The 12,386-nt window shown below is 37.4% G+C and overlaps 1 protein-coding gene across 3 annotated transcripts in view; it reads left to right on the forward strand.

The window, feature by feature from the left end:
- The window catches only part of numb (NUMB endocytic adaptor protein), a 240,743-nt gene that overhangs the window by 125,103 nt on the left and 103,254 nt on the right, over positions 1 to 12,386 (forward strand). For all 3 annotated transcript variants that reach the window (XM_039741843.1, XM_039741846.1, XM_039741844.1), the window contains exon 2: positions 9,932 to 10,074. In XM_039741843.1, coding sequence (XP_039597777.1) covers positions 9,949 to 10,074 — 126 coding nt within the window. In that variant the 5' untranslated portion in view covers positions 9,932 to 9,948. The remainder of the gene's footprint in view (positions 1 to 9,931; positions 10,075 to 12,386) is intronic.

Genomic DNA, 12,386 nt, shown 5'->3' on the forward strand with positions numbered 1-12,386 from the left:
TGTTAACCCCAAAAATGTCATTTGGTGTTTACCTTAGTCTTTATAGCTTGGTTTTTGTTACAATATTTAAGTTGATTTTTTTTTTATGCAACAGAGATAAATGAACAAGAACATATGCTAAAACTTGTACATTTGAGTACTGATTTGAATTTATTTTGGATTATTTTGATTTATAAATGTCTAATAATAAATAATACTAACTCTGCAATACATTACTTTTATTACACTTTCATGTTGTAGGAATTTTATATTATGAAGCCTGCGACACAATATGAATTTTATCATGGGATAAGGGTATTGATCCATGCATAATAAATACTGTACTCCAAAGTTATAGAAATAGTATTTGTCCCCTTCCTGATTTCCTATATTTTTGCTTATTCATTACACCTAATAGTTTCAGGTTTTGCATAATACAAAAGACAACCTGAGTTAACACACTGTGTTTTAGACTCTGAGTCCACTGAGACATCCCACATTGGCAGGAGTTGATCAAAGCTTGTACCCTGAAGTGATTATAATGAAATATTCATTTTTTTTTAGTGAGGCTTTGTGGTTTTGTGCCTTGTTTGTTTTGAGTGAAATTCTGCCGGCTTCCCTAGATCTTTTTTATTCAAGCTTCTAAATCAATGTTGTGGCTGTTTTGATTGTATTTAATTTTAAATGTAATCATTAATGGGGTCATACTTAAAATATTTATTAGTCATTCCAGGCCTTAAACATGTGCCATCTTTTCATCTTAATAGATTTTACTGCTTTGTTGCAAAGGATCGATAAGCAAAATCTGGCCTGGAATTTTCTTAATAGCTTTTCTTTTAAAATGGGGTGGAGATTTTTTAAATGGCCCTTGAAAGCTGCTTGTAGAAATAACTTTTGTGCCAGATTGCATATTTAGAAATATTTGTGCTCAAATTTTTATAATATAGTGCTTGATATTTCAACTCCCAGTGTATTTTGTTGTTAGTGTGTTTTTAAATGAAATTCTACCCATCAGTTCATCTAGCATCCAGCATTAGGAAAAGGCTGTTCTCTCACAATTATTATAGAATGGTCAGAAATATGAAACATTTTGTAACACGTTAGATTGTTATGGCAGTAAACATTTGGCTGTCACCTGAATCAACAGCTGATGTTTAAATGTACAGTATTTATTATGCATGGATTAGTACCCTTATCCCATGATAAAATTCATATTGTGTCGCAGGCTTTAAATGTCAGTGTTTTAAAGAATATCTTTTCCAGTATATTAAAAAGTGGAGTAATTATTTATTGAGCCTTTATAACAACATTGCTTGGTTCTCACCTCTAAGGATTTTGTTATTTAAAGTAATGAGTTCCTACAGCATTCTAACACTTTCTAACAACGTTATTTACAAATGCTGTAGAAATTCAGGCTGATGAGGCATCATGGGACAGCTCACGCCTTCCATCCCGTTACTGTCCTCTTCAATGTGACATTTTCACTGACCCTTTCAGCTCTGGTCTTACCAGGCTGGTTCTGTTATTGTTGGGACTAATGGCAGTAAAAAGCTTTTTTTGTGATGCTTTAAAGTTTTTGTTCTGCATCATTTCGTAAATTTGTATTTTTTTTTTTCTGCTGAGTGCATCCACCATGTATTGTATGGATATTGATTTTACAGAGGTGTGGATAATAGTGAACTGATCACTGACCATTACAATTTAACATTCATGCAAGTGTGAGGCTGGTAGTAACATTCTATTATAAACCATGGGACACAATCAAAAATAATAATAAAAAACACAGATTTTTGCTCTGCATGTAGTACCCGTAGTCTACTCCCCATGGTTGGCAGAATGCTCATGTGTGTTTTTTCTCTTTTTTGGGGCATTTGAATATACCCTGTTGAGTAAGCATCAAAAATTGCTCCACATGGACACTTAAAAATAAACAGAAGGATAGAACCAATGGTTCAGTCTTGTGCTTTTCAATATTCTGCTTATCTGTCAACTATAGCGTCTTCATTAAAAATAATACCCACAGTGACAACCTCTGGTCTGTTCTCTTGTTATATGGGCCCCGGAGGAGCAAGGTGGCTGTCTGAAAGTTATGGAACAGTTTGTCTTAATAATGGGATACAAATGGAGACTAGTTAAGGGTCGTTTAGCAATATTATCCTTACTCATACATTCTGTTTTAGAGCCAGGCAACCACTCCTGCAGCTTGTGCACTTAAGCAGTACACAGTGACATCAAGCATTAGAAGCCAATGTCATATTATACAACTTCTAGTCGAAGGGCATGTCAAACATGATGACATGATTTCAGATTATGTGACTAGAAATCACAGTATTTTAAATGAGACAACCAACTAACGAATTCCAGCACAACTTCACATTTTGAAGCATCATGAGCTTGTTTAATATGACACTGGCTTATATCTATAATGTAAGTAAAAAGAAACCACTGCTCCTCATCATTGAAATGTAGTCACCCTTGATGACGATAAGCGATATTCGACTTAAAACATTTGAAGTGATGAAGTGAATAGAAGTGATGTTTAAATATTTGATAGCATTAATTTCACCACTGGCTTAACATCCATTTCCCCAGTTGACCCAGGTTATCCACTTGTGACATCCCCTTTTTTGCCTTATTGGCTATCCTTTTCTTATCATGTGATCCACTTCCTTCCACACCCTGGGCTTTATTCTTTTAACCTTCATCTTGGTTCTCCTCTTCTCCCAATCATTCTCTGAGTTTCGCTTCACATAGCCAAACAATCTCAGGCAATTTCTCCTATCACCACTGTACAGATCTTTGGCTAATTTAGCTTTCATCATTCTGTCATGTCATGATACAATTCCAGCTGCTCATTCGCATTTCTGTTAATTCCAGCTGTTAATTCCTCTTTTGGTTTCATTGGTCATATCTTACTCCTAGACTGTTCCTCACATAAACTTTATTTTTCAATGCCAGAGAGACTACTTCAGAGCCCAGAATGGACGACCACTCCAAGAATTTCATCCATAAACCTATACACATTTCACCCTTACAATCATGGCTATACCTGTGCCTCAATAGAAGAACTTCTCTACTTTTTGCAAAACTAGGGGGCTTTGCCTCCTGCTCGCTTCGCTCGCCGACTCACGTTTTTAGTTTTCCGGATACACACTTTTAAGATTTTTTTTTTCTTTAAATTGTTGCTATTTCATTAGTTACACTTTTATTTCAGAACTTCTGTAAAAACAATATTTGGAATCTTTCGAGTCCCAATATGCCGAATCTTTTAAATGAGGTCAGTGAGACATGTGTTTAATGACTTTGTACAATAATTTAGGACAGGTTTCTCTGTTTGGAATTTCAGCATAGTCAAAATGATCTACATCATCAGCAGTTAATAATTTTTTTTGCTAAGTAACCAATAAATGCATGTGAGGTAAACCCCGTTTTTGAAATTCTCTGACTAAAACTTCAAAGCCTTACAATATATACATACTTCAGACATATCACCTTTGTCCATATATTCGATCTGTATTTGCCTTTTCGTTATTTCTCCAAGTAATAATTTCTCTTTGTTTGCGCTAATGCGATATTTACTTCCTTTTTTCTGACACTGTCATTTTTTTCTGCTTTCATATTCTGTATCTTGCTCTGCATGTGTTTTGCGCCTACGTTTTCTTTGAGTCTTTTAAATTCTAGTTTTCATTATCTCTCTCTGCTTTCATAGTCTCTGACCTGCTCAGCATGTGTATAGTGCCAATGTTTGTGAACGTCTTTATGAAGTTCTACTTTGTCTTTTACTCTGTCTTTTAATTCTGAGCCCGATTGGACCTGCATTTTTTTCAGGTCCACTTGTTTCGGGCTGATAATTACTTTCCTTATTTTATTTATGCACAGAGAGCCCTAGATCTGTGTGTGCTCAAAGCCTCCTTTACACCATTGAGTGTTTTGCTGCCCGTGGTCTTATTTGATATTGATTGTAAGTAGGTTGTGTCTTGCAAGAATCTCATGTTCTTTGTTCCTGCGAGACTGTCCTGGGTCAATCTCTTGGCACAAAGTCTCATGTGTAAGGTCCCCGTGAGACGCTCCGTGGCCAATCTCTTTCGTCTCGCGGGTCTTTTAAGTGTCTTCTGTGATCTGAAGATCACGTCTCGTCGCCCTAGTGTTTCTTTCCAGAATGTTTTTTTAATAATAGAGAGAGAGAGAGCCCCATTCCTGATTTGATACTCAAGCCAGTGTGAATGTCAGATAGCATCTAGAAATCTTGCAGCATTATAGTAATGATCTGAGTAATGCTAATATGATTGGAGACCTTTGTAAAGTTCCAAGTTCAAAACTGGATATGAATGAGACAGGCATGAGGCAAAGTATATTCTTAGGCTGTGCAAAATAGAAATGGATTGCAGTGAAACAAAAGATTAGAATGTGCCCACGCACCCACCCACACATCTTAGCTTTAAGTTTTAAATGTACTCTCAATCATGAACATTTATTAATCATCCTCACACAGATCTTACTCGTATATCTTTTGTTCAGGTCAAGGACTATAGCATAAAAGCCAAGTCAGTCTTGAGCTGCATTCTTTTCTGCCCACAACATGTTATCTTGTGTAAAAGGATGTGGATTTTTGATTTTTATTCTGTACAGGACAATTACAGCCTCTTAAATAAGTTTCATTCATCTTGGAGATTTTCAGATGGTTTACATCTTGTTAACACCCAGAGCTATCTGCATCCATGAATTGTGTAACTTTAAGAGAATACTCAACATCAGAAGGAAGATTTTGAAATTGGCTCTAAACCTAACAAGCGAACTGTACTTGTATGGTGTGATTTTGTGCTTAAACTTATAACCAAAAATGCAGTACGGTAGTCATCTGTCCTCTGAAAGAAAGGATGAAGCACAATTCCCATTATCTATTCTTTAAAAATGACAGATTCAAGTTTCTATCTTTAGTCTGACACAAGCAGAACTTGGATATGACAGAATTAAGCTGATGGAGTACTAGGTCAGTGTCAAAGTTATTATCTATCCCACAGGGTTTAGAGTGAGTGGACACCATGTCTGGAATAAAAGCAAAAACCAGTATAAGAGTTTGGTTCTGCACATACTGCAAATGACAGGATTACTGTTAAGGAAGCCACTTCTTGGCAGTGCCTGACACTGTAACTACTGTATATTCTTAAGTGTTTTAGAGGAGTGGTGATGTCAGCTTTAGTTAAAGCTACGTTCAGTCTAAAAGCCTAAAGAGTGTAGCAGTACTGCATTAATAGTCTGTCACTTCCAGCAGGAGTGAAGAATCTTATTACATTTCTCATGAATGTGAATTTCAAGGTTAGACTAGAGGTGGAAACTACAGCTGAGTTTTTTTTTGTTGTTGTTGAAGACCTTGCAGTTGTAGAGTAAAGATGTACATAGGGCACTCAGAATTTTCTGTAGCCTAGAAGCTGATCTAAGGACCAGGTTCATGTTAATTATTAATGCAGCACATGTCAAGATCCAGTAGTTCTAACTAGATCAGCAATTTGATTGCTCATTTTGCATTCATGTGCATTTTTGTTGTTTGAAGTCCTTGACATGACTTGATAGAGGTGTGAGTAACGTGGCCAAAATTCAAATCTTGTTGCAATAGAAAATTCTGATTTTTTTCAAAAGTAACTGGTGTAACGTGCAGTCAATCTTTGTTATCCATGGGGGGGTGCGGGTGGGTGTTGACATACGATCCTAAAAATCCCCATAGTTGTTGAAATAAAATACTACTTCCAGTTGAGTAATTTTTCTCAAATTTCATATCTGTTTGCTTTTTATCATTATGAATATTTATACCAAAATTGAATCATCTATCTGTAATTATAACCATAGTTTACTTGAAAAGTTGCAAAAGTATTCAGTTAAAGTATTACTTCCAGTTGCTGGAAGTGGCACAAATGTTGACAGGATTCCTTATTTTTGATATAAAGTAGGTGTACAAAATCTTATTGAACAGGTCAAAGTGTTTTTAAGCTATTGTGTTTACACAGAGGCACACAGACAGACGTCATTTCAAAAATGGTATTTTCTGACTCAGGTGGGTCTAAAACATCAAGATTCATCAAAATATTGCAGTCAAATTTTTTCATGATTTGTATACTTTCTCTAAACTATGTATACAAGAAAGTAAAAAAAGGTATTTTTGAACCAGGAGTAGTCATTTGAGGTCATATCATTCAGCCCTACATCTGACCACAAGGCAGCACATCTGCAGTCTTTAGAGGTATATGATAATAAAAAGAGGTAAAATGCTGATTTTCTTTTTTTTTTGTTCTTTGCACAAATCAGTTATCCTGATTGTGTTCCTTACAAGGGTTGTGAGGTATACAGGTAGTCCCCGAGTTACGGACATCCAACATACAACTTATGAACACGGCCACAGCTGCTCCTTCATCTCTCTGGGGGTCGCGACGTGGGCTCCTCAGTAACTGCCGCTCCGTCATCTCCGGCCTGGGGACGCTGCAAGTGGTGGCTGGAGGGGGGCGGTTTCGCTGTTCGCGCAGTGTGGTGTCCCTCTGGTGGCTCTGGTTGATGAATGGGGCGATGGGGGCCGCACCCCATTCATTCTCAGTGGGTGGCTGGGTGTGCAGCAAATGCTCATGTGCAGGATGGTGGCTTGATGGGGTGGAGGGGGGCAGTTCGCTGCTCGCCCACCACACCACCGCAGCTACTGCTCCTGATTGGACGGAGGCTGGATGGGGCAGAAGAGGGCGTTTCACTGCCCGCCCATCACACAGCCTTGCAGTGTCTCTCGAATGGCTTTCCCGTTTGTTCTTGGTGGGCGGCTGGTGATGCTGCAAGCGGTGACCCAGTTGTGGCTGAATGGAGGCCATTGAGGGTGAATGGGGCGCAGGGGGCAGCATTGTAGTGTGCCTTGGGTGGCTGCCTGTTGAATGGAGGCAGTGGTGGGCAATTCACTACACGCCTTTGGCTGTACCCTGTTCGCTCTTGGCGGACTGATGCTGCAGGCAGCATACTTGAATGCAGGTGGAGGTGACTGTGTGGTGGGCACGTGGTGAACTGTCCCTCGTTTCCCCCATTCATTCTCAATAGCAAGCCTGCTTGTACTGTTACATACATAGCAGGAAGTTGTCTCTCGTCAATACACCAGACATGCTGACCAGGGGTGCCTTCCTGCTGTGATAGCGTGTACATGGCTGTGCAGAAGAGCTCATCTTAAACTTTTGTCTTCACCCTTCAAAAATGTCTCTGAAACAGAAATCTGATGCAAGTGCTGGTGATACAGTAATGAAGAGAAAAACCATCACCATGGAAAATAAAGTAGAAATAATAAAAAGGTCAGAGAGAGGTGAAACTCCATCATTCATTGGCAGAGCACTTGGTTCCAGTCGGTCAACAATAGCATTTATTAAAATAATGTACCTGTTCTGAGTTATATACAAATTTAACTTAGGGATTGTAACTTTGTTCTTATCTCGTATGTAACCCAGGGAACTGCCTGTACTGGTACTGAAAAAGTGTTGAAAAAGACCATTTTTAAATCAGTGCGGTACAACCATTTCTCTACTGGAAGTAAAGGGTCATTTTCAAGTACCTCATGCTCAGTCATTTATTTGCAAGATTGGAGTAACCCTCACTTAATCCAACACTGTATCCTGCTCCTGTTAACAATATGTGGAGTCTAGCATAGCAATTAGAGCAGGAATGCACACATATGTGCGGGCTGGATGAATGAACAACAGTAAGTGAGAGAAAGGGGGGTATCTGTTATTTGTTTCAGAACCGTTTTGCTATTGGAACCGAGGTCTGAAAGATTTTTATTAATACTGAAGTAAGGAGTAATGTTGGATCAGTAATAAAATTATGTTTCTATACTCATTTTCTTAGCAGCTCTGCACACATTGAGCTTTATTCTGTTCATGCCATAAACGTAATTAAATATTTTCCAAGACCTCTAGTAATTCTGAAGAGATGTCATCCTGTAGACAGTTCAGTGAAGGACAAGCCTCATTTTTTTCTTGAGCACTTCATAACCTCATAAAGTCAGGGCGTTATTAAAAGACAATTTCACCTCTGGGATTAACAAAGTATATCAATTCAAAATCAAAAATGGTTGTCACATATGCCTTGTCTAGTGAAATTCTTACTTATATCTGTTAACAACACGTCGATACTCTCCGATACCATTGTTCGTATGCAGAACCACCTTACTTCGAAAATTCTCACTCCTTACATCCAAATTGTGTCTTCTTTATCCGAAATAATGACCTTGCTTCAAAGTTAGAATTTTATTAAAATGGGAAGTTCAAGTGTAAGTATTATCCCTGCTGGATTTCTCCACATTTTACTGTTAACAGCCTAAAACATGTTGTATTTAACAGTTTAGTGAAAATGGTGTCATATGTTAGGGCAAGGAATTTCTTAAGAATACCTCTCACCAAGGTAACACAGAATTACATTGGCTTACCTAAATTATATATAAAGACATACAAAACATTTATCAAGTTATATACAAAATCTCACATCACAACACAGTGCCTTTGAGGATTTTGAAAAGGTAAGTTATGACCCCCTGCAGTCTTCTTTGCTCAGACTTCTAAGTTTAATTCTCTGAGTCTCTCACAGTAGAACATGTCCTTAAACCTTGGGATGCACCAGGGTGTTCTGCACAGCTTCAAGTGCTGCTTTGTCTTTCTTGTATCGGGGTGACCAGAAATGCACACAATACTCCAAATGTGGCCACGCTAGTACGTTATATAGTCTGAGCGTAACGTCCCTTGCTTGATATTGAACAGTATTTTACGATACAACCTAACATGTTGCTTTCTTTTTTAATCTCTTCTGTATTTCGCTTAGATGATGAAAATGTTGTGTCAACATGAAGCCTTAAGTCTTTCTCAGAGGTTGTTTCTGAAGAACTGCATCTCCCATCTTGTTTTTGCACTTTACATTCCTTTTGCCCACTTGTAGCAATTTGCATGTTTCTGCATTAAACTGAATTTTCCAAGTGTTAGCCAGTTCGGAAGCATGTCCAGTTTGTCATGAACTTTCTTTGCTGCATCTTTAGTGTCTGCTATTTCTACAATTTTAGTGTCATCTGTGAATTTCACATATTGACTAACTATTCCAGATTCATTGTCATTAAGATAAATCAGAGAGTCACAATCCTAGATCAGACCCTTGATTATGTCACTCCACTGATGACTTCATTCATCTCTTATCTGTATTTTGTCTCCTGCTGGTTAATCATCTTGAGAACCTGTTTTGCTGGTTACTTCAGATGCCTACAGCTTCTAGTTCCAAACTCTAAATATATACACAGTTTTTTTTAATATATCTGTTGAAAAATTGTTGTTGGCTATATTTTAGTAGCACTGCTAAAGCACTTTGTTAGGTTTTCTTATATTGTTTTTCCTGAAGTATTTGATGGATACTTCCTACATTCCTAATGTAAGGAGTCCGGTAAAATACATTTATGAAGACAGAGCCTTTTAAACTCCTTTCAAATGACCTGAATTTATCAATACAGAATGAGGATCTTAACTACTTCTTTTTTCATGCTGGTGTGCAATAGAATAGAAATAGAAAACAAAAGTGGTTTTGAAAATAGATAAATAAATGTGAATGACTGAGAGTCACTGCATGGCTTTCACAAGTGATTTAATTGTTCCTGCTAGTTAATTTATTCATTGTGCATTTTAAAAGTCTTTTTCCAAAAATAAACTTGTATAAACTTGCTTTCCTGTGAGGATGATTTAATGAGTTGGCATTTGAACTTATAAAGTGTTTGTGAGTATTGATTTTTGCGAAGTGCAGTTGGTCTTGACCAGTGCTTAAAAGTTTCATTTTCGCATATTGTATTTTTGTAGGTAGGTTTAAAGTGTGGTCGAGTATCTAATGATTCATTCATCTGTCGTCATGATATAATCATTCTTTGTTTTCCTGTGGGCTATCCTTTGATTACTGTCTTTTCCAACAGGTACACACGGGTCAGTAATGAACAAGTTACGGCAGAGCTTTCGACGGAAGAAAGATGTCTATTTGCCAGAGTCAAGTCGCCCGCACCAGTGGCAGACTGATGAAGAGGCAGTGCGTAGTGGAAAATGTAACTTTACGGTCAAGGTAAGGTTTTGACAAAGGGTCCTATATACAAATATTGAGTATCGTTTGGATTTAAATGTTTGTTTAATGAACACTTTTTATTAGCTGTAGCTTTTAAACCTAAAATTGAGGCACCTGTAATATGTTAGTTTAATTGAAGATTTATTGCTGCTCCTTTTGTAAACTGGTGCTTTTTTGTAGTTGTGTAAATCTGTATATAGGGCTTCTCCATGTGTGCAAGTCACATTGCATGTATTCTTTCTTTCTTAATTTCACACTGTATAAATGTAAATATCAGTTGTTTGAGTTTTTGTAATATGGGATGCCCCACTCATCTCTGCGGTTGGAACAGAGCATTGTGGAAGTACTTTTCTCCTTCCTTATTTTTGAGGACTACCTATATTATGTTACATCTACTTTTGCATTTCGATACATTATAAATTACTGATGTTAATTGCCTGTACAGGTCATTTCTTGTATAGATTAAACATCTAAGTCTACATTTTTTTGAAGTACCTGAAGCCCACTTTATTATTTTATGAGAAGAAATAAAATATAGAAAGCATTACCTCTGAGAGTAAATGTTTTGTAGGAGGTCCATGGACCTGCCATGAGGAAGTTAAGATGAGGAGGAGGTCAAGTGGTACCTTTTGGAGTGAGAAGTGATTTTCAGTAATAAGTTTAAGATAAAAGCAGTATTTTGGCAGAGAGTCTCCTTATAGAAAGTTTTAGCTTTTTGCTTTTGCCTTTCACCTTTAGCAATTCCCAAGGTCTGCTGTGGATCCTGTAGCACTCATATAAGATTGTAGGAAATCATACCTGTAGGTATTGCAGGTTTTTGAAAGAAAAAAAAAAAAAGCATAAATCTGGTGTGTGTCTTAATAAGAATGGGCTACCAAGAGCAATATAGCACATATGTGTTAATGCAAATCTCATACCTTGTTGGAATTAATAATGCATATGATTACATTATGGTTGTATTTACTTGCATTTTAGAAGAGCTGATGCCTCTGTCTTTAGTGATGTATTATACCTTATATGTGTGTGTGTGTGCATATATATATATATATATATATATATAGATATAGATATAGATATATATAGATATATATATATATATATATATATATATATATAGATATATATATATATATATATATATAGATATATAGATATATAGATATATATATATATATATATATATAGATATATAGATAGATCTATACTAATAAAAGGCAAAGCCCTCACTCACTCACTCACTTATCACTAATTCTCCAACTTCCCGTGTAGGTAGAAGGCTGAAATTTGGCAGGCTCATTCCTTACAGCTTACTTACAAAAGTTGGGCAGATTTCATTTCTAAATTCTACGCGTAATGGTCATAACTGGAAGCTATTTTTCTGCATACGCTGTAATGGAGTTCAGCTGGAAAGCCGTGGGGGGCGGAGTTTCTTCTGACATCATCACGCCTCCCACGTAATCACGTGAACTGACTGTCAACGCACTGCGTAGAAAACCAGGAAGAGCTCCAAAACGCCCTGAAGAAAACACGCAGTATATAATTGAGAAGGCAGCGAAACAATAAGAAGCGAGCGAGTGACATATACACTGAATCCTCCAGGCACTACTTACAAAAGGTTACATTGACAATCGCACAGATGAGAAGCTTCGATGCATGTGCTCCATAACGCATTAAAAAAAGGTTACATTGGGGAACTTGTGTCAATGCATGATTTCCTGGTACACCGATTAAATGATCAGCGCTTCCCAAAACCTGACGGTCATAACTAGAACCTTCTTTCCTATACAGTACTGTATACGGCCATAGCGGGCAGCTCGCTCACCGTGGGAGGCATGGCGGCTGAAGGAATGTGCTTAGCATATTCATAAGTAAGGCTGCTGCGCAACTCAGCACGCCTCGACAATCGCACAGATGAGAAGCTTCGATGCATGTGCTCCATAACGCATTAAAAAAAATAATGCATTTAATCACAGTTTCAGTTCCAAGCAAAGGGGAACTTGTGTCAATGCATGATTTCCTGGTACACCGATTACATTGATCAGCGCTTCCCAAAACCTGAGTATATAAAGACGGTGTTGGAATATTTCGGAATATATAATATAAGCGCTGGATAGTCAAAACTTAAATATATAAAGTCAGCGTCGGAATATATAAAGTCAGCGCTGGAATATATAAAGTCAGCGTCGGAATATATTGTCACGCTTGGGTCACAGATTTGCACAGAGACACAGGAGATCGTAGAAACAAGAAGGATTTTTATTCACAGACTGCAAACACATCAGCTTAAATGTGCTCCATGACAAGTCAGAGAT

This window comes from Polypterus senegalus, chromosome 18, assembly GCF_016835505.1.
Source record: "Polypterus senegalus isolate Bchr_013 chromosome 18, ASM1683550v1, whole genome shotgun sequence".
Lineage (NCBI taxonomy): Eukaryota > Metazoa > Chordata > Cladistia > Polypteriformes > Polypteridae > Polypterus > Polypterus senegalus.